General features: G+C 45.3%; 1 protein-coding gene across 1 annotated transcript in view; it reads left to right on the top strand.

Annotated features, from left to right (window-relative positions):
* The window catches only part of TEKT5 (tektin 5), a 56,285-nt gene extending 38,075 nt beyond the window's left edge, over positions 1–18,210 (top strand). Inside the window, exons 6-7 of the mRNA XM_006120648.4 lie at positions 11,993–12,147; positions 17,866–18,210. Of these exons, the coding sequence (XP_006120710.1) occupies positions 11,993–12,147; positions 17,866–18,079 (369 nt within the window). The 3' untranslated portion in view covers positions 18,080–18,210. The remainder of the gene's footprint in view (positions 1–11,992; positions 12,148–17,865) is intronic.
* The last annotated feature ends 1,418 nt before the right edge of the window (positions 18,211–19,628 follow it).

The raw sequence follows: 19,628 nt of genomic DNA, 5'->3' as shown, positions 1-19,628 counted from the left end.
TTTATTTAATCTTTTTATTGCTGACCTTGGCGCCAAAAGTGGAAGTGTCCTGATAAAATTTGCAGATACAAAGTTGGGAGCTATTGCCAATTCAGAAAAGGATTGGGATATCATACAGGAAGATCTGGATGACCTTGTAAATTGGAGTGATAGCAATAGGATGAAATTTAATAGTGAGAAGTGTAAGGTTATGCATTTAGGAATTAATAACAAGAATTTTAGTTATAAGCTGGGGACACATAGGTTGGAAGCAACGGAGGAGGAGAAGGACCTTGGAGTCCTGGTTGATTATAGGATGACTATGAGCCACCATTGTGACATGGCCATGAAAAAGGCTAATAAGGTCTTGGGATGTATTAGGCGAGGTATTTCCAGTAGGGATAAGGAGGTGTTAGTGCCATTATACAAGGCATTGGTGAGACCCCATTTGGAATACTGTGTGCCGTTCTGGTCTCCCATGTTCAAGAAGGATGAATTCAAACAGGTACAAAGAAGGGCCACTAGGAGGATCCGAGGAATGGAAAACTTATATATTATATATATTATAACTTGATGGGGGAGGAAAGAAATTGCTGTGACCTGCACTCACATTGAAAAGCACACACAAAGTGCATCTACACAGCACCATAACTCAAAATAAGACACGCAATTTGAGCTATGCAAATTGCGTATCTTATTTCAATACTATTTCAAAATAGCTTATTTCATCATTTGACGCTGTCTACACAGTATCAAATTCCAAAATAAAGCACAATTAGAATCATAGAATCCTTGGGTTGGAAGAGACATCAGGAGGTCATCAAGTCCAGCCCCCTGCCCAAAGCAGGAACAACCCCAACTAAATCATCCCATCCAGGGCTTTGTCAAGCTGGGACTTAAAAACATCTAGGGATGGAGATTCTACCACTTTCCTAGGTAACCCATTCCAGTGCTTCACCTCCCTTCTAGTGAAATAGCTTTTCCTAATGTCCAACCTGGACCTCCCCCACTGCAACTCCTCACAGAATCAGATTGAGGGACGTCAGAATAGTGAGCCCGAAATAACGGGCTTGCTGTGAAGACATGGGATAGCTATTTCAGGATACTCTGGTATCCTGAAATAGGGTTGCAGTGTCGACACAGCCTCAGTGGGTAGTAAAATGTTGAGGTGGAAAACAGGGGTGGACAGCAGGTTTGGGACTCCTTCTCCACAGTAGATTACACCACTGACCCTTGTTTGCATGGGGGTATTTTCAGCCCTCATATCTCAGGCTCTGACAGCTTTTCACACCTATTCTTGATAGCTGAACACAGTAATTTTATTCTTTAATAGTGGGACTTGTTTAAAAGAATCCTGTGATTATTGAATTGTGACTCAGAAGTGATTGCAAAGGTTGTTAGCTCAAACCTGCTCAGAAAAACCTGTTTAAACGGGGAAATATGTATTGTTGTCCAGAAATGGACACATATTAGGCTGACAAACATCTAAACGTGAAAAGTCACTTTGCCCATTTCTCCTGAAAGCCACCCTGTGGAGGAGAGCAAAGTTCTCTCACTGGAATGAGATGAATCTCATGCTATCGGTGCTTTCACTGATGTGAATAGAATCATTGTTTTCCTATGTGGGGGTCAGAAGGAAGGGAATGGTCCACAGCCATTCAATGGAGGAGAGCCCTGTTCTGCCAGCATGCCATGGGGCTGTAATCTACAATAGAGCACTTCATGGAAGAGCATGGGGGGAAAAGAGAATTTGTGAGTGTGAACAGAGCAGGACCACGATTAAGTGATATATTGGTCATGCCAACAAGGTTTGTTTGGCATGGAACATGAACTCCCCTCACACACATGGTGTATATATACCCTGTATTCTGAGGTGTGATTGTAGCTCAAGCAGACATACCAGTGCTAGCATGCTTAAGAGCGCAGGCTGTACAAAACCACCAGGGACCCTGAGTACTGATTCGTGTTGCACCCCTGTATCTACTCTGCTATTTTTAGCCATACTAATATGGATATTTCTATCCAATCTACAATAGCATCTTGGATTCCAGTGTAGACACAGGTAGCCTTAGCATTAATAGGCTAAAATCACTTATGTGGGCTTCGTGGCTCTGGTGCAGTCAGGAGAGTCACCCCAACTAAAGCATACGGGGTTGGGTGCTTGTGAGCCTTGGCAGCATGAGCCTGTCTGCATAGGCTCTGAGGGTGGCTCTCAGCTGCAATGTATACTCATAGAAGGACTCTGCTGAGCTGCTGTGTGAAGGCATATTGGACTGACTGGGCTATCCACCATGAGTGAAACTTTGCTAGTACTGTGATGGAAATGAAGACATTCTCTCATACTCTGCTGTGACATTATTGTGCAAGTAATCTGTGACTGGCATTACTGATAAAAAAAAAACCTACAATGGTCCTGTAGAATCTTAGGGTATGTCTACACTACCACCCTAGTTCGAACTAGGGTGGTTAATGTAGGAAACCGAAGTTGCAAATGAAGTCCATGAGGAGTAACGGTAGTTCAGAATAGGAAGCCTAATCCGAACTACCTACTCTGTGCCGCGTGTAGCCGCGGGCACGGAGTCCGAACTAGCGGGGCTTTAAAAATGGCGGCGCCCGGCAAGATGCAAATGAAGCCCGGGAAATTCAAATCCCGGGCTTCATTTGCAACTTCGGTTGCCTACATTAACCACCCTAGTTCGAACTAGGGTGATAGTGTAGACATACCCTTAGAGATTAACCAAAAATACATAGATAATATCATGAGTTTTCATGGGTACAACCCACTTCTTCAGATGACAAATATGGAGCAAGAGGCACAGATGTTGAATTATAAAGCACAAAAAGAGGGGAAGTGGAAAGAAAAAAAAAAAGGTCAGTTAAAGTGTTTGTGCTAAATGAGGCTGATAGAGTGGGCTGTAAGTGCCCAATACTTAGCTTTTGATGTTATTTGGGTGTTGTGTATGACGGCCCATCCGATTCCGGTCTTTGTTCAAGCCATGCGAAACAGTATCAAATAAGCATATGAAGGCCAGATTCTCTCTCTCTAGTTCATTCCTGAAATTGCTTTGTAAGAGAATAGCCACATCTAAATCCATGAATGAGTGTCCAGGCAAGTTAAAATGTTCCCAACAGGTTACCATTTTGAATATCTGATTTGTGTCCATTAATTCTTTGTCACTGGAGACAGTCCAGTTTGATCAATCTACATGGCAGAGGGTCATTTGATGGCACAAATCAATTTAGTGAATGTGCAGTTGTATGAGACTCTGATGTGGTGGCTTATGTGGTTAGGTCCTGTGATGATGTTACTTGTGTAGATGTGTGGACAGAGTTGGCATTAGGGTTTATTGCAGGGATGGGTTCCTAGGTGAGTATTTTTGAGGAGTGATGCGAGGTTACTGGAAAGAATTTGTTTCAAGCCCGTAGACAAGGATTGGCTTGTCCCTCAGTTTATACTATATAATATCTACTATCTATATATTTTTTGTTTAGTCTGTAAGGGTACATCTGTAAGGGTACATGCTTATTTCGAAGTAAGCTATTTTGGAATAAAAACTATGAAATAGCTTATTTCAAAATATCGTGTCCACACTACAAATGCCCATCGAAATAGCATTGAGCAATTTCGAAATATTGCATCCACAGTGATTGGAGGCTGAATTGCATTTAAAGACCCCCAGAAGACTTTGGGCAGGGCATCAAGACAGCAGTTACTTCCTGGAGCTGCTGCCTGAGGCTATCTGAGGCTTGTGCTTAAAGGGACCTCTTCCTCCACCCCCCATACAGCCATGTCTCAGGTACTTCTCTATTGCTTACCTCTTTGAGGGACAGCAAACTTTCCTCACTGCCTGCTCTGGTGGGCATGGTGTTAAGTGTTAGAGTCATATTCAACACCCAAATGACATCAAAAGCTAAATATTGGGCACTTATCGCCTACTCAAGCAAAATCCTGGTACAAAACAAAGGGGGCTGGGGAGGGGAGGACTTCAGCCTCACCTGCCATCCCTCACAAGCTCCTACACACACTCACACTCACACTCTGCCCTGAGTCCCCACACACCCAGATATTTTCCAACCTCCTATCTTGAGCCCTCCCCCCATCTCACAATAGTACCAGTAAGAAATTTATTTATATCACAAGAGCCCCCCCCAACCTCTTGCCCAGGGGCCTCCTTGGGGAGTTGCGATATCACAGTACCTGTATAAGAAATGTAAGTTTCATGCCTGTCAGGTCTGTTCCCCACTCTGGCACTCTGAGGCGATGTCTACACTACCAGTTTTGCCAGCAGTGAGTATGCAAATGAGGTACGGATTAGCATATTGTTGGGCCTCATTTTCATAATTTATGCATGTCAATTTGCGCAAAGGGTTTTTGCAGAAAAAAAGTAGTGTGGACGTTTTCTTTTTGTGCAAAATCCCCTTTTCCTGCCAGATCCTTATGCCCCCAAAAAAGAGGTTTACCGATCTGGTGGGAAAAGGGGTTTTTGCGCAAAAAGAAAATGTCCACACTACTTTCTTTTGTATACTCAGTGCTGGCAAAACTGGCAGTGTAGACATAGCCCGAGTGCAGAAAGTGAGGGCCTGCAAGAGATCTTAAATACCTTACCTCTATAGGCGTCTGCTTACAAAGACTTCCCAAAGTCACAGATTCACTGACTTTGGAAGATAGCTGCCATCACCAAGTGAAACAAAAGTGACCTCTTTCTTCTTGAGCCAGGAAGGAAGCACTTGGACTTCTTTCAGAGTCTCCAAGCTCTTTTACCACAAGAGAGCTTGGAAAACAAACAAACCAAACTGCAGTCTCTGGTAGCTGACCTCTCAGTCTTAGGCATGCACGCCCAGGCACAGACCTCCTGTTTTCTTCCAGGACACAAGAATCAGGTCATCGCCTTAAAAAAGGTGATTTTATTAACAAAACAAAAAGTTATACTTGATAAAGCGTACTTGGTTCCTAGGTGTCACAGAGCAACAGAGAAAAGAGCAAATTAAAACAGAGAAATAATGATATCTCTGGGCACAGCTTAAATAGTGAATGAAAGGGAACACATGGATTTTACACAGAAAAGGTTTACTAAACAGCAAAATACAGAAAAATAACCCGATTGCTACTAAATGTACATTTTCCATCTACACATTATCCATGTTGATCCTTACTTCAAGGCCCAGTTCACTCCCAGGTCCAATATATTTTTTTTTATAGGGATGGTAATTCTGATTATTGCATCTGCTCCCTCCAGCCTTTAACTTAGAAATTTCATAAAGAAAAATGGCAGCAGATATCTATATACAATTCATATTTCAACAGTCTTTCTCATTGGTTTTCCTGACTTTCTGCTAACACCCACTGAGTGTAACCCTTTAGTCATTGGGTGCTGGCGAGCACACCTCCTGTCCATCACAATGCCAAACCTTGAAATACTATGCTCATATGTTATACTATGAGGTAGGAAAAACTCAGTGGTTTGAGCATTGGCCTGCTCAATCCTTGAGGGGGCTATATAGGGATCTGGGGCAAATCTGTCAGGGATGGTACTTGGTCCTGCCATGAGGGCAGGGGACTGAACTTGATGACCTGTTAAGGTCCCTTCCAGTTCTGTGAGGTAGGTATATCTCCATATAATTGCAAAATCAGCCATAATTGCACCAATCGCTCAGGGAAATGAAATTACTTAAACATGAACTATGTACAACAGACCATGAAGCAAATGCTCATAAAACAGATGCAATTACAAAATACTCTGCTATCTTGCTTTGTACCTTAGTATGTTCAGCTCCTATACACTTAGTAAAAACCACAGAAACAAGGACATTCACAGCTAGGGACTGAATATAACATTTTAAAGTTGTGTGTAAGGTTATTTTGATCACAACATAAAGTATGAGTGAAAGTTCAGCAGCTCTTGTCACCAGTAATACTGAATCCAGCAAGTAACAACCACAACCTTGGTGAGGTAGAAGTGAGAAGTAGTTTATATGAACCCTGAGGAATGTGACAGCACAAAATGCTACTGTAGTGTTGGCTGGCTGCTAAAGCCAAAACTCTGGTTAGACTCTCTCAGGAGCACACAGTTCAGGGCTTATTGTTTTTTCTTACTGCCTTTGGATGCCCTCCAGAAATGACGTGGGCTGGTGCAACACTATCTGGTGATTCTTCCCACCAATCCAGTTATGCATTTTAGATTATTTGAATGAATTGCTCCAATATGGAGCCAGCATGTGTAATCAAGGGCTATTTGTATAGAGCTTTTGCCATGCGTTGGAGGTGATTACCCTAGGGCATTTTTCTTTGTATGTCCAGATGACGGTGTTTAAAAAATAGAGGCTTTAACCAGGAACACAGAATAAGTTTAAACCATATCTATTAGAAATGCAATCAGTCAAAGTTTAAAGATGTCTGTATGTCTTGTTTGCGTTGTTAGTTCATAGGCAGGTTCAAATAATATTTTTTCAGTGAATGAACAGGGAATGAGTTGTTTTCTCAAGGCAGTAATCTGTTTCCTTGACTGAGTATAATATACTTTCAGATTATTCTCACCTGTGCGCGCGATACATCTGAGCATTTACTAAAGCCATTTTGTGCATTGAAGTTATTTCTACTTGTGCAAATTCAAAAGGGATTTATAGTTTAACACATAAAACTGAGAAATATTTCAGTAATTTACTTATATAATAAAATTCTCATAACTCTGTGACTATTTCTAGTGACAATTAAGGTATAAAGACAGCCACAATAAAAAGAAACGCTCGTGGCAGAGGGTTGGGCGGTAGGAGGAGGTGCAATGTCTGCTGGATATTTGTATATGCATTGTGGGCACATGTGAATGCACACCTTCCCCTGCACATAAGTGGAGGTGGGTAGAAGTGGGCCAAAGCGAGAATCTGGTCCTAATGTTCTCTTTGCTCACTGAAGGTGAAATTCAAGGCAATGGGCTTTTCACAAGAGACTAACAGGATTGTGAGACTGAGTCTGTCAATCTTAGAATAAAACATGCACTGCCATATATTGGATCTGCTTAGCCAGGGCCGTCACTGTGAAGGATGCAGGTCCTGGGACAAACACACCTCCATCTCAGGGTCTGCCTCTGCTCTGCTCTGCTCTGCTCTGCTCTTGTCCTGTCCTCACTCCTTCCACCAAGCCCTGCCCCTGCTCCGCATGCCCTACCTCTTCCTGCCCTTGCTCTGTCCCTCCTTTCCCCAAACCCCCTCCTGCAAGCAGCACAGCCAATAGGAGTATCTGGGGAGCCTGAGCCCAGGAGCAGGGGTCAGATCCCTCCTCACTCACCGTGGTAGTGGGAAGCAGAGCAACCTGACTTGGGCCGCTTTGCTCCCACAAGCCTGGCTCCTAGATGCATCTCTCAGGGGGTGTGTCTAGACTACATGCCTCCGTCAACGGAGGCATGTAGATTAGCCAGATCGGCAGAGGGAAATGAAACCGCGATTAAAATAATCGCGGCTTCATTTAAATTTAAATGGCTGCCCCGCTCTGCCGATCAGCTGTTTGTCGGCAGATCGGGGCAGTCTGGACGCGCCGCGCCGACAAAGAAGCCTTTCTTGATCGGCACAGGTAAACCTGGTTTCACGAGGCATACCTGTGCCAATCAAGAAAGGCTTCTTTGTCGGCGCGGCGCGTCCAGACTGCCCCAATCTGCCGACAAACAGCTGATCGGCAGAGCGGGGCAGCCATTTAAATTTAAATGAAGCTGCGATTATTTTAATCGCGGCTTCATTTCCCTCTGCCGATCTGGCTAATCTACATGCCTCCGTCGACGGAGGCATGTAGTTTAGACGTACCCAGGGAGTGGAGTAGGCTAGAACTGGGTTACTCTGCTTCCTGCTGCCTTGGTGAAGCGGGGTGACCGGGCTGGGAGATGGCAGAGCAAAGCAGGCTGTGGGTTGCTCCACTTCCTGACGCTGCCGGTGAATATGGTGGCAGGCCAGAGCTATGCTGTCAGCCCCTGGCATCCCCAGTGCTCCCTCAGGCTGCCCTGGGCTCTGTGCAGGCCCTCAAAGCATGGGGCCTGCTGCAGCTGCCCTGACCTCTGTGTTCAGAGTTGTACATAGAGGGCTCTGCTCTGTCCCTTCCACAACACATAAAGCTCTGGGTTTTTCACAGAATACTTCACTCCAGCTGGAGGAGAGGGGATAGAACACGCTCACTATCACTGCCCTGGGTTACAATAGTGGCCATGTTTTGCTGGCTGGGGATGTGGTCAATAGAACTGTACTGGTCACATTTGGGCTTATCCTCATCACATCCCTGCTCCTCCCACAACCTCCCATGTGCTCAGATAGAAATGTCAACACAGTAGACAAGATGCTGCTGAGTCCCCTCCTCCTCCACCTTACTCCAGTGGTGTCCTGCTCGGTTTCCCTGAGAAACAGTTACTGTGACAGATATGCTGCTTTTCCTCCCCATGCTGGAGGATTTTACATTACAGTTTCATCTCATGTTGGTTGCCCTCAGCTGGATCCTCTCCAATGCATCCAAATCCTTTCTATAGTGGGGGGCCCAGAACTGGCCACAGTATTCCAGATGTGGACGCATTGGAGAGGGTCCAGCTGAGGGCAACCAACATGATTAGGGGGCTGGAGCATATGACCTATGAGGAGAGACTGAGGGATTTGGGTTTGTTTAGCCTGCAGAAGAGAACAGTGAGGGGGGGATTTGAGAGCAGCCTTCAACTTCCTTAAGAGAGGTTCCAAAGAGGATGGAGAAAGGCTGTTCTTAGTAGTGACAGGTGGCAGAACAAGTAACAATGGTCTCACGTTACAGTGGGTGAGGTCTAGGTTGGATTTTAGGAAAAACTATTTCACTAGGAGGGTGGTAAAGCACTGGAATGGGTTTCCCTAGGGAGGTGGTGGAATCTTCATCCCTAGAGGTTTTTAATGGGGCTGTCAATTGACCTGCATTTACGCCTGCGATTAACAAAGGACAGGATTAATGCATTAATTTTTTAACGCGTTAATTGCAGGTGTTGATGCTGTGCTGCCCCTTTGAAGTGCCACTTTGCTGTTGCAAAGCCCCTTTGAAGGACCAGAGTGGCAATTCAAAGGGGCTTTGCAAGGTGAAGCCCCTTTGAAGTGCCATTTTGGCACTTTAAAGGGGCAGTGCATTAGGAGCCGGGGATCAGTTGAAGTTCCCAGTTGATCCCCGGCTCCTAATGTGCTGCTCCTTGGAAATGCCACTACAGTGCTTCCAAGGGGCTGTGCTGCATGGAGCCCAGGATCAGCTGGGGACTCCAGCTGATCTCGGGCTCCATGTAGTGCTGCCACATTGAAATGCTGACACAGAGTTTCAAAGGTGAGGAACATGAAATTAATTGCACGATTAATCACAATTAAATTTTTTAATCTCTTGACAGCCCTAGTTTTTAAGTCTTGTCTTGACAAAGCCCTGGCTGGGATGGTTTAATTGTGAATGGTCCTGTTTTGGGTGGAGGGCTGGACTTGATGACCTCCTGAGGTCTCTTCCAGCCCTGGGATTCTATGGTTCTAAGACGTATATAGAGCATTTGTAAACCTGAAATACCCATCCGGAGAAATAAAAAAACAGATTGACAGAGCCAGAAGAGTACCCAGACATGAACAACTTCAAGACAGACCCAAAAGAGAAAACAACAGAATTCCACTTGTCATCACCCACAGCCCACAACTTAAACTCCACCTATGCATTATCAGCAATCTACAACCTAGCCTGGAAAATGACCCCTCACTCTCAGAGGCCTTGGGGGAACGGCCAATCCTTGCCTACAGACAACCCCCAAACCTCAAACAAATTCTTTCTAGTAATTATGCAACACACCTCCGTCATAAACATCCAGGAATCCAACCCTGCAATCAGCCCCGGTGCCAACTCTGTCCATACATCTACACTAGCAATTTCATCACTGGAACCAACCATATCAGCCACCAAATCAGAAGCTCATTTAACTGCATATCCACTAATGTGATCGATGCCATCAAATGCCAAAAATGCCCCCACTGCCATGTATATTGGCCAAACTGGACAATCTCTACGGGAAAGAATTAATGGACATGAATCAGATATCCAAAAAGACAATACACAAAAACCTGTTGGAGAACACTTTACTCTGCCTAGACGCTTACTAATGAATCTCCAAATCACCGTATTGTTTCAGGCCAATTCCATAAGCCAAATGCACAGGGAAGGATTGGAACTTAACTTCATTTACAAGTTTAATTCTTATGCTAATGGTATGAACAGGGATATTGGCTGGATCACACACTACCTTCCACATCCTAATGACTTAATCAACAAACCAAATAATGGAGATGTGAATTGTTCTCTACAACCTCTTGTAACTACTTGAAACATAGACTCACTATCTCGCTCTCTCTTTTTTTTTTCTTTCTCTCCCCTCCTTTTTTCTCTTTTTTCCCTCTTCTCCCCCTACCCCTTCCCTTATTTATATTTGGATCCAGACTTCTAATGACGCCAGTCATCTGAAGAAGTGGGTTGCACCTATGAAAGCTCATGATTCCATCTACATGTATTGTTAGTCTTTGAAGTGCTACTAGACTATGTTGTTTTTTAAGTTTTTCCTGTTACAGACTAACTCCGCTACCCCTCTGAAGCCTATAAATAAAAAGAATACTGAAATCTTTTGCATTGGATATAAATTATGATTTTATTTTATTTAAAATGAAGTTTGATAAACTTGTGACGGGGCGCTCCCGCCCTGCACTCAGAGCGCTCGGGGGGATGCCGGGCAGGCACACCGGGGGGTGGGGAGCCCGGACGGGCCCGACACGGCGGGCTGCGCGGCCGCACCGGAAGTTGGCGCGGGGAGCGCCGGGAGGCAAAGGGCGCCGATCGGCAGGGCCCGGGGGGAGGGGCCGGGGAGGCGCGGACTGATGAGGTCACGGGGGAAGCGACGGGGAGGGGGAGCGAAGCCGGCGGGGGATTTAAACCTGGGGCCGGCACGGTGAAAGGGAGAGAGGCAAACGGAGCGGTAGGAAAGAAGGAGGAGGAAGAGGTGAGAAGAGATATCACGGGAGGGGCGGGCCAGGAGGCCTGGTGGAGTAGGAAGCGGCCCAGGGCAGGGTCGTGGAGCCCGTGAGCGGGTGCGTTTTGGGGCACTTCCCCCATCCGCTAGGGAGGGACCGTGGGTCCCTGCCTTTAGGGCCCTGGGCCGGGGTTCGGAGAGGGGGCGGGTCCGAACCCCCCTACTCCGCTGACTGACGGATCCAGCGTGGGTGCAGGCTCGAGCTCGCACAATAAAGGGCCGCCGTAGTAGTGGCTTATTATGGTTGACTCGCTGTAACCGATAGTATACAGTTGACTCTCTATGACAGACTGGTTTACAAAACTAACATGAGAAAGTTAAAGCACTTAGTCTGGTTTAATATAAATTATCAAACAGTCTCCCTAACAGCAGCACTAGCAAAATGGCTTGGGCGTAATTATGTAATTAATGGTGAGTGTCCATTAGCAACTGGTGGTCTGCAGAAAGGTTTACATTGAACCAGGTGGTCCATGGGCCAAAAAGTTTGAGTCACTTGTCTATAGGTACTGTCCACGGTTGGGAGGGGATGATAATGATAATGGTCTTTCAGTCTAGCAGAGAAAGGCAAGACATGAGCCAGTTTCTGAAAGTTGAAGTGAGACAAAATTGGACCATGAATCAGACATATTTTCTTAATGACGAGGGTGTTTAAACTAATGTTCCCAGAAAGCATGTTTCTAGGTTCCTTTGAGCCCATTCTCCTCTTGTTCTGAGCTCAGAGCTCCCATTAATGGTGATCTTTAAACAGAAAAGAGGAAAATATTCTTCAATAGGGATTCCTATCTACTATTGAGCATCCCTTTCAGAAACAGTGGCAAATATTCTCCTTGGCTCCTGGAAGTTGCTGTCCGTATGATGGGCAAATTAAGCTGCTCATCTATAGCTGAACACAAATGCTTAATAAAAATGGAGGCAGGGAAGAGCAGTAGTGTTGAATTCCAGTTTAGTATATGGTGAGGCCCATAAAAATGTTCTGTTTTCTTCAGACACTTCAAGAAATCTTCCAGACGGAAAACACAATCATGTTGCTGGAGAGAGCTATAATGGCAAAGGAGTGCCCACTGAAAGTAGCTCAGACCCGCCTAGAGGGAAGAACACGACGACCCAATGTAGAACTTTGCCGTGACATACCTCAATTTAAGTAAGTGCATGCCAGGGTTCACTCATCTCACAGATGGTAGTATTGAGGAAGAATTTCAACTGGATTAACTCTGGCCTATTTCAATGAATGAAGAGTCCACAAAGAGAGAAGTCTCACAGTAGAATGATATTGGCTACATGATAAAATTAATTACAATCGCAAGACCTAGAAGAAAAAGGTATAATCCAATCCAACTATGTCCAAAGTCAAACCAGAGGCCCAAACTTGAGAATCTGAACATGTGCAGTTCCCACTGAAGACCCTCTACCACCTCTGTTTGAGACTTCAGTGTGTTGCACATGCCTAGCATCTCTTCAGATTCAGTTCTGTAATTGACTTCAGATTACTGAACTGTTTTGCAAGCCTATTGAATAGGCAATAGTAGGGTTTCCCTTTAACAATATCTTAATTTAAAGATGTTAAGTTTATCCCCTGAGGAGTCTGTATCGCTGTACCATACTAAACCACTTATTACAAATGATTGATTGCTGATCCCCATCTAAAATTTTGCTATACATAATCAACAAGGAGTCCTATGGTACCTTAAAGACTAACTGGTTTATTTGGGCATAAGCTTTTGTGGGCAGAGACACGTTAACAAACTAATCCAGGAAACCCCCACTGTGTAGGCCTCCACTGTACCCCTCAGGGCTGATCAAACAGATAAAACCCAATTACCTTAATCCACTGTAGCAAGATTAATTCACCAAAAGGTCCTTGCTGGCCATCAGGGTTTGGCAGTAATAGATCCTGGGAGGGTATTGGCTCTAAAGTTTAAAAAAATGGCCCTGGCTGTAGGTGAGATCAGATCCTCCACCTACCTGCTGAGCATTCTCCTTCTCATCTACAATTTCCTCCTCGTTGTTGCCTGAGACTGCCTGAAGGGTCACTTGGGCAGTATCCAAGGACAGCTTTGGGACAGTACTTGGGTGCCCCCTTAGAATCCCATACAGCCTGCATAGAAGTGGCATGTTTGCAGCACTGACCCAGACTGACCTGCCTCCTTGTCTTCTGGCATGCTTGCTTGAGCACCTTTATTTTCATATCACACTGCTGGGCCTCCTTGCTGTATCCTTTTTTCCACCATGCCCTGTGCGATTTTGGCATAGATACCAGCATTTCTTCTGCCACTTTGAAGATTTGCCTGCACAGATTCCTCTCCTCACACAGCAACCAGATACAGGATCTCTAGCAAGCTCCATGTTGATGCTTGTTTGCGACCCAGGCACTCATGGTCAGGCGTGCGGCTGAGAGATGCTTCTGGGCTACATTAGCCAAAAAGGAAGTTAAATTCAGCATTTCCTGGTGACATGGCCAGACAGCATGCACTGCTGCTTTTAAATATGAGTGATTGAAGGAAGGCCAACTCTATGAAATAATGGCATTTCACACAAAGGCAAACCACTTTATACTCAGGATTTGGGGCTGACAGGGCATAATGAATACCTCTAGCCACTCCCAGTCTGCCTACATGAAGACCAGTATTGCAACACAGGCTATACACCCAAGTTTGATAAATCCTGAACTGTCAGCACCAAGGCATTTTTGTGCCCATAAACAAGTGCCATGGAGAATATGCAGCTCAAGCCAGTCCAGCCACCAAAGGGCTAATACAGGCACAGCCAACCATTTCTGATTGGTTACTCATAAGAACAGCCATACTGGGTCAGACCAAAGGTCCATTTAGCCCAGTATCCTGTCTGCTGACAGTGGCCAATGCCAGATGCCCCAGAAAGAACAGAACAGGTAATCATCATGTGATCCCTCTCTTGTCATCCATTTCCAGCCACTGACAGAGACTAGGGACACTATTCCTACCCATTGTGGCTAGTAAGTATTGATGGACCTAACCTCCATGAATTTATCTCACATCTGCTGCCTGGATAAAAGGGCTGTGGAGCAGAGGGGCAGGATAGTTACCAGGAGTGAGCTCCTGCCAGAAAGCTACTAAAGAGCTGCCCAGGGGCAAAAGTTCAGGAGGGGACAAGCTGACCAACAGGCTGGAGAGCCTGAAACCCAGGGGCAGAATGACAGTGCTCTGAGTTTCTGAGTCAAGGAACAATGGGATCCTGCTTCTTTAGCACAAGGGCCCGGAGCTGGAATCCAGTGGAGTGGAGCCACTGATGAACTGTGAGTGAAAAAAAAAAGCAGGGGGGATTCAGACTTCTGGGCTCCAGAATAGACTGGCATCTCCACTGGGTTGTGAGCCCACTTGCAGTGCCATGCTTGGCCAGAGGGGGGTGCTGTTGCACTGATTCACTACCACAGAGCAAGACATGGCCTTCATGCAGGAGACAGCAAGACCTTTTCAAAGAACCTCTGGTTCACTGTGACTGAACATTGCCAGCAGCCCAGGTTGGTGAGCCTGTAAGCGCTCTCCATGATACTTGATCCCACCTGTATCAGGTGTTCTGATGGCCAAGCTCCAAAGTTCTGAACCTTGATCTTCTGCCATGAAGACATTCAGCCCCACAGTGAAGACAGTGTCATGAGATTTTGGAGGGTGCGCCAGAAATTCTCTGACTTCTCCACAAGCAAGCAGCGTTGTCGGTGTCTTTATCGATGGACACTTCTTGACCACCTTGGATTCCAATAGATATAGGGGCAAGCTACTAGCTTTACAGAATGGTACTGAAGTGAGAATGCAACCTTGCAGCACACCCAAGGGTATGTAGAAATGTGGCAAAAGCTGGGAACAAATGTGCACTCTTACATTGGTACTTGTGTAAAGATCAGAAGATTTAGAATGCCAGCTCCTTTCATGGCAAGCCAGCATGCTCATTTGCTGACTGAATCAAAAGCTGCTGTGCCACAAAATGGAGGGTTAAATTTTCAATGCAGCTTAGTCAGCTGTGAAACCTGGTTGCCAGGGACAACTATGTTTATTAAGGAGTAACTGTATCCTGCTAAACAGAACATGAGCAAAGACCATTCCAGGGTGTGACAGCTATAAAATCAGTTTGTAATTGTCACGTTCAAGGTGAGATCAACTACCCTTGTACAGGGACATTAAGATGGTGTCGCTCTACTCTGCAGGTACTTTGTCTGATGCCCACACTTTTAAGAACAATTGACGCTGGCCAATGCTCACTGGTTCCAGTGAGCATTGGCCTGTTCTTAAAAGTGTGGGCATCAGACAAACCACCAACAGAATTCTAAGACACCTTTGAGTAATTTGATTGCAACTTCAGCCACATATCCATTTTGTAGACTTTCCACACTTCCTTGAGAGACAGAGGATCTGTGTTCATTCCTGGGTTCACTGCTGTGTGGATTGCCAGGTCTCATAGCTCCCGAGAGCTATTAGTAGGTCTGTATTCAGCATCCTTTCATAAATGTGTTTTCCACCTATCCCAGAGCTTGTCCATTGATGAACAGGGAGAGCCACCTGGTTTCATGATGGGGATGTTAGAAGGCTGTTCATGACTACCAGCCAGGCATGTGATGGTTCTGTAGGCAGGATGTAGACTGATGTACTTTAGGCAATCTTTGACTGTCAGCCAGGGATTTAATATAGATCATCCATTTATGTTCTTGGACATCTCCCTGCTTGCATGCTTCTGACACCTTCTTTTTTGCACTAATATATCAGGCCTCCTCAGAAAGCCAAGGTTTCTTGCATGATCATATGAAGCTGATTTTTCCAATGACAATGTGTAATATCAGTGCAAAGACTGTGAAGGAAAAAAACTAAATACATAAATATAAAGGCATCTGGGAACCCAAATCTATGTCTAGTTTTTTGTTTGTCTATTAGGAAGCTGTGCTTTGTGTTTGATGCAGAAGTAGAAAAGGAGATGAGCAACTGTCATGGACTCTGAATCCAGAGAAATCAGGAAGTACTAGATAGCTCTTGAGTCTGTTCTCTTGTCCATATCTAGTTTATCTAAAGGAGATTCCAATTAGTGAGGGGGCAATGGGCAACCCCCCACCGCAACTCAAGATGTTTGTTATATTCAGATAAATACCCAAATATTTAGATACTTTGGGGATGCATTTAAATATTTGGTTATTTATCTGAATGTAACAAATTTCTTCAGTCTGCAAGGAATTTCCATATGGATGTATGAAGAAAACATTCCTGAACTTCCACAAAAGGATCTGTTACAGGTTGTTAGTTTCAGGATTAATTGCAGGTTTGCAAGTCATTGGACCAGGAGTGGGCAAAAGGGCCTCCTCGGGCTGGATCTGGCCTGCCAAGTGGGTGGATCCGGCCTGCAGATGCTCTGCTGCTGCTCCACCCCCAAATCAGGGTTTGGAGATGAGGAAAGTGCATGAAGTTTCTCCTGGCAGGACGGGAGGATACTTTGCAAATCCCCTGCCCCCAAAGCCTGATTGGCCTGGGGGCAGGAGGAGCATGTGAAGTTTCCTCCACCATACCCCCAACCTTAGAAATTTCCTGTGGCCTACCCCCTCCCTTAGAAGTGCCACACACTCCTGGCAGGGTGGGAGGAGACTTCGCATGGTACCTGGCCCCAGGCCAATAAAGGCCTGGGGATGGAGATAGTGTGCAAAGTATCCCCCGCCCTAGCCCCACCCTGCAAGGAGCTCGAAGCACTTCCTGGCAGGGCAGAAGGAGGCTTCGTGTGCTCCTCCATCCCCAGGCCTTGACTGGCCTGGTGTTGGGAGAGCACGGGAAGTCTCCTACCACCAGGGGCAAGGGTGCTTAATATGGGTGGGGAAGCCCGGAAGCATCCTGGCCACGCCCCTTCCATTTGAGGCCCTGCCTCTTCCAGTGTGACCCCCAGGAAAAAATTATTGCCCACTCGTGCATTGTACCCAGTCACAATTCCCTAGCCCTTGTTCATACAAATTCCTGAATCCACATCATGAAATCCTTACTCAGGTAAAACTCTGAGTTAGAGTATTACTGGACTAAAAATTATACAGTCGAGTTCATAAGCTTCTATCTAGCTAATGTAAAACCATATACTGTCTATTTTGCACTTGAAGTATTTCTGCTCTTGGAATAGTTTGTACTCATTGTTTCTCTCAGTTAAACACAAGGATTATTCAAGCCAAATACTCAACTGTTACAACTTGGGGAAGAAAATACCCATTGAAATACCTTTTAAAAACTGTAAATGTTATCTGAGTTTTCTGTTTATTTAAAAGAAAATGCTGATATTGGCTCTGGTTCTCTAACTCAGTGTGGTGCCAACAGTACAGCTGAAGGAACTAGATAGACTACTAATTAATAAAGGAAGGTTAGCTTTGCTGTACATTTTACTGCAGCAACTGGGAATAATCTTAAATGGTAAATTAAGGTGGACCCTGGGAAAACTGATGTTTATTATTTTACAGAGCAAAAAAGTAGAAATGTGCTTTGAACAATTGACAGAATTGACTGTGAGGGTCTATCCTGTACTCCCTCTAAAATGGAATGTGTTCGATAACACCCAGTTCAGAAATACATTAGAATACCAGCTAATAGAAGGTCAGCACTGCCGTGATATCCTTAGAAATGCTTCATTAACAGTAGACTGTGCGGAAGAAAGAAAATTACTCTCAGAAACTGTCTCAAGGCAGGGCAGGCCAAGCCCAGGTGCTAAGGAGCAGAAGTGCTTTCATACTTGTTTAGTCCAACCCAACATTTCTTTTTGACATGTAACCCCCCTAATCCTGCAGACAAATCCCAGCCATCCACCACCCTGCAGAGCAGACCACAGGGAGGGCTTGTGAGGCATTTGAGTAACTTGTCTCCTCTTCCCTTTTCAGACTTGTCAATGAAGTGTTTACTATAGATGATACATTACAGACCCTGAAGCTGCGCTTGCGAGAGGCCCAGGATACTCTTCAGCTGTTGGTCCTTAACAAAGCAAGATTGGAGCATGACCTTTCTGTGAAGGCCAATTCCCTCTTCATTGATAAGAAGTGCATGGACATGCGCAAAATCTTTCCCAGCACCCCCCGGCTCGTTGGCTATACTTGAAATGGCCCGAGTCTTCCTACGTCTTTTCAGTATGTGACATAAAGGTTGCAAATCACAAAGGAAATATTTTTCATTTAGTGTTTTTCAAAAATATAACAAAACAGAAATAAACATACCAAAATCAAAACCATCACCACTCTTTCCTTACAACAACTTGTTCTCAGGAGCTGCAGCCAGTCTGTGCTGTAGGACAAGAAAACGTTTTGGACAGAAACTGACCACCGAAAAAAAATCTGTGTATTAATGTATTGGGGGTGAAAGGTCCTGATGGTTGCCAAATCTAGCGTTAGAGTGATATGAACATCATTCAGCTCAGATGAACCAGACTAGAGTCATACAGGTTGTGGAATAACTGGATGACACTAAGTCATTGCTCACCCAGGATGGCTTGATATTTATTTTGGGGAATTGTTATGCCCTGAGTTATATAAAGCAGGTCAGCCAAGAGGATAACAATGGTTCCTTCTAGTCTTGGAATCTTAAAAGGTTCACCAGGAAGTAAAAACGAACAGACTCCATCTAAGTGCAATGGGACTATTGGGCCCTTATTAAACTCAATGGGGGTTTTTGGTTGGCTAGCTCTCAGTATCAAAAGGAAGGGGAAGGTTCTTTGAGGAATCAGGACCCTGAGACTGACACAGCCTACAGGAATGGTGGGAAGAGGCCAGCACTCCAGGTCAGCCTGATTGCCAGGGCAGCAGACCAATGAGGGAGTGAGGAGTCTGGGGGAGAGTGCCATCCTCTAAGCTCCTGTGTGAGCTGGGTTTTGTCCAGGTCGGGCTGAGGATATGTCTACACTACAGAGTTTTGTCAGAAAAATGGCTGTTTTTCAGACAAAACCTGAGTTACGTCCACACTGCAATCACGTTCTTCCGAAAGTAAATCGAAAGAACAGAGGAGTTTTTCCGGCATTGGTAATCCTCTTTCTACGAGGAAGAAGCTGTTTTCACAAAAAAGGATGTGTGGATGGGGAGGAGGGAGTTCTTTCGAAAAAAGAGGAAAAAGCCCAAGTGCTCTGGTGGACACGCCGTCCATAGTAATCACAGCTTAAGTGCGAGATAACGTCCCCACTGAATGGATGCTATCTTTCGAGAAAGCAGATCACTTTTTCGATGCACTTTTATGTGTGGATGCTCTTTCAGAAGATTTTTCAGAAGATCTCTTCCGAAAAAAGGTTCTTTCAAAAGAAGCCTGCAGTCTAGACATAGCCTGAGTGGAGTCAAACTAAGGAGGCAACATATGACTGAGCTGAGCTGGGTAGGAGCTGTGGCAGCCAGAGAGAGCCATAGACAGCAAAGAGTGAGGCTGGGGCTAGACCAACCTGGAGCTGGGTGTGGTGAGCAGCAGGGGAGAGCAGGGACAACCATGGGAAAGAGACCCAGCACGGGGGCTTCACCAGGCAAGAGGCTTTGCAGGCCAGTTTTAGAGGGGAATCCTAACCTCAACTGGGGAGAAGGGTCCTGCTACCCAGATCAAGTGTCTGACCTGCAGCATCTCTGTAACACAGCCAGAGCCTGAGACCACAAGGAACAGATTGAACTATCCTACA

This window comes from Pelodiscus sinensis, chromosome 16 (assembly GCF_049634645.1).
Source record: "Pelodiscus sinensis isolate JC-2024 chromosome 16, ASM4963464v1, whole genome shotgun sequence".
Classification (NCBI taxonomy): Eukaryota; Metazoa; Chordata; order Testudines; family Trionychidae; genus Pelodiscus; species Pelodiscus sinensis.
Note: the sequence above shows the minus strand (reverse complement) of the source record. Positions and strands in the feature narration are given on the sequence as shown.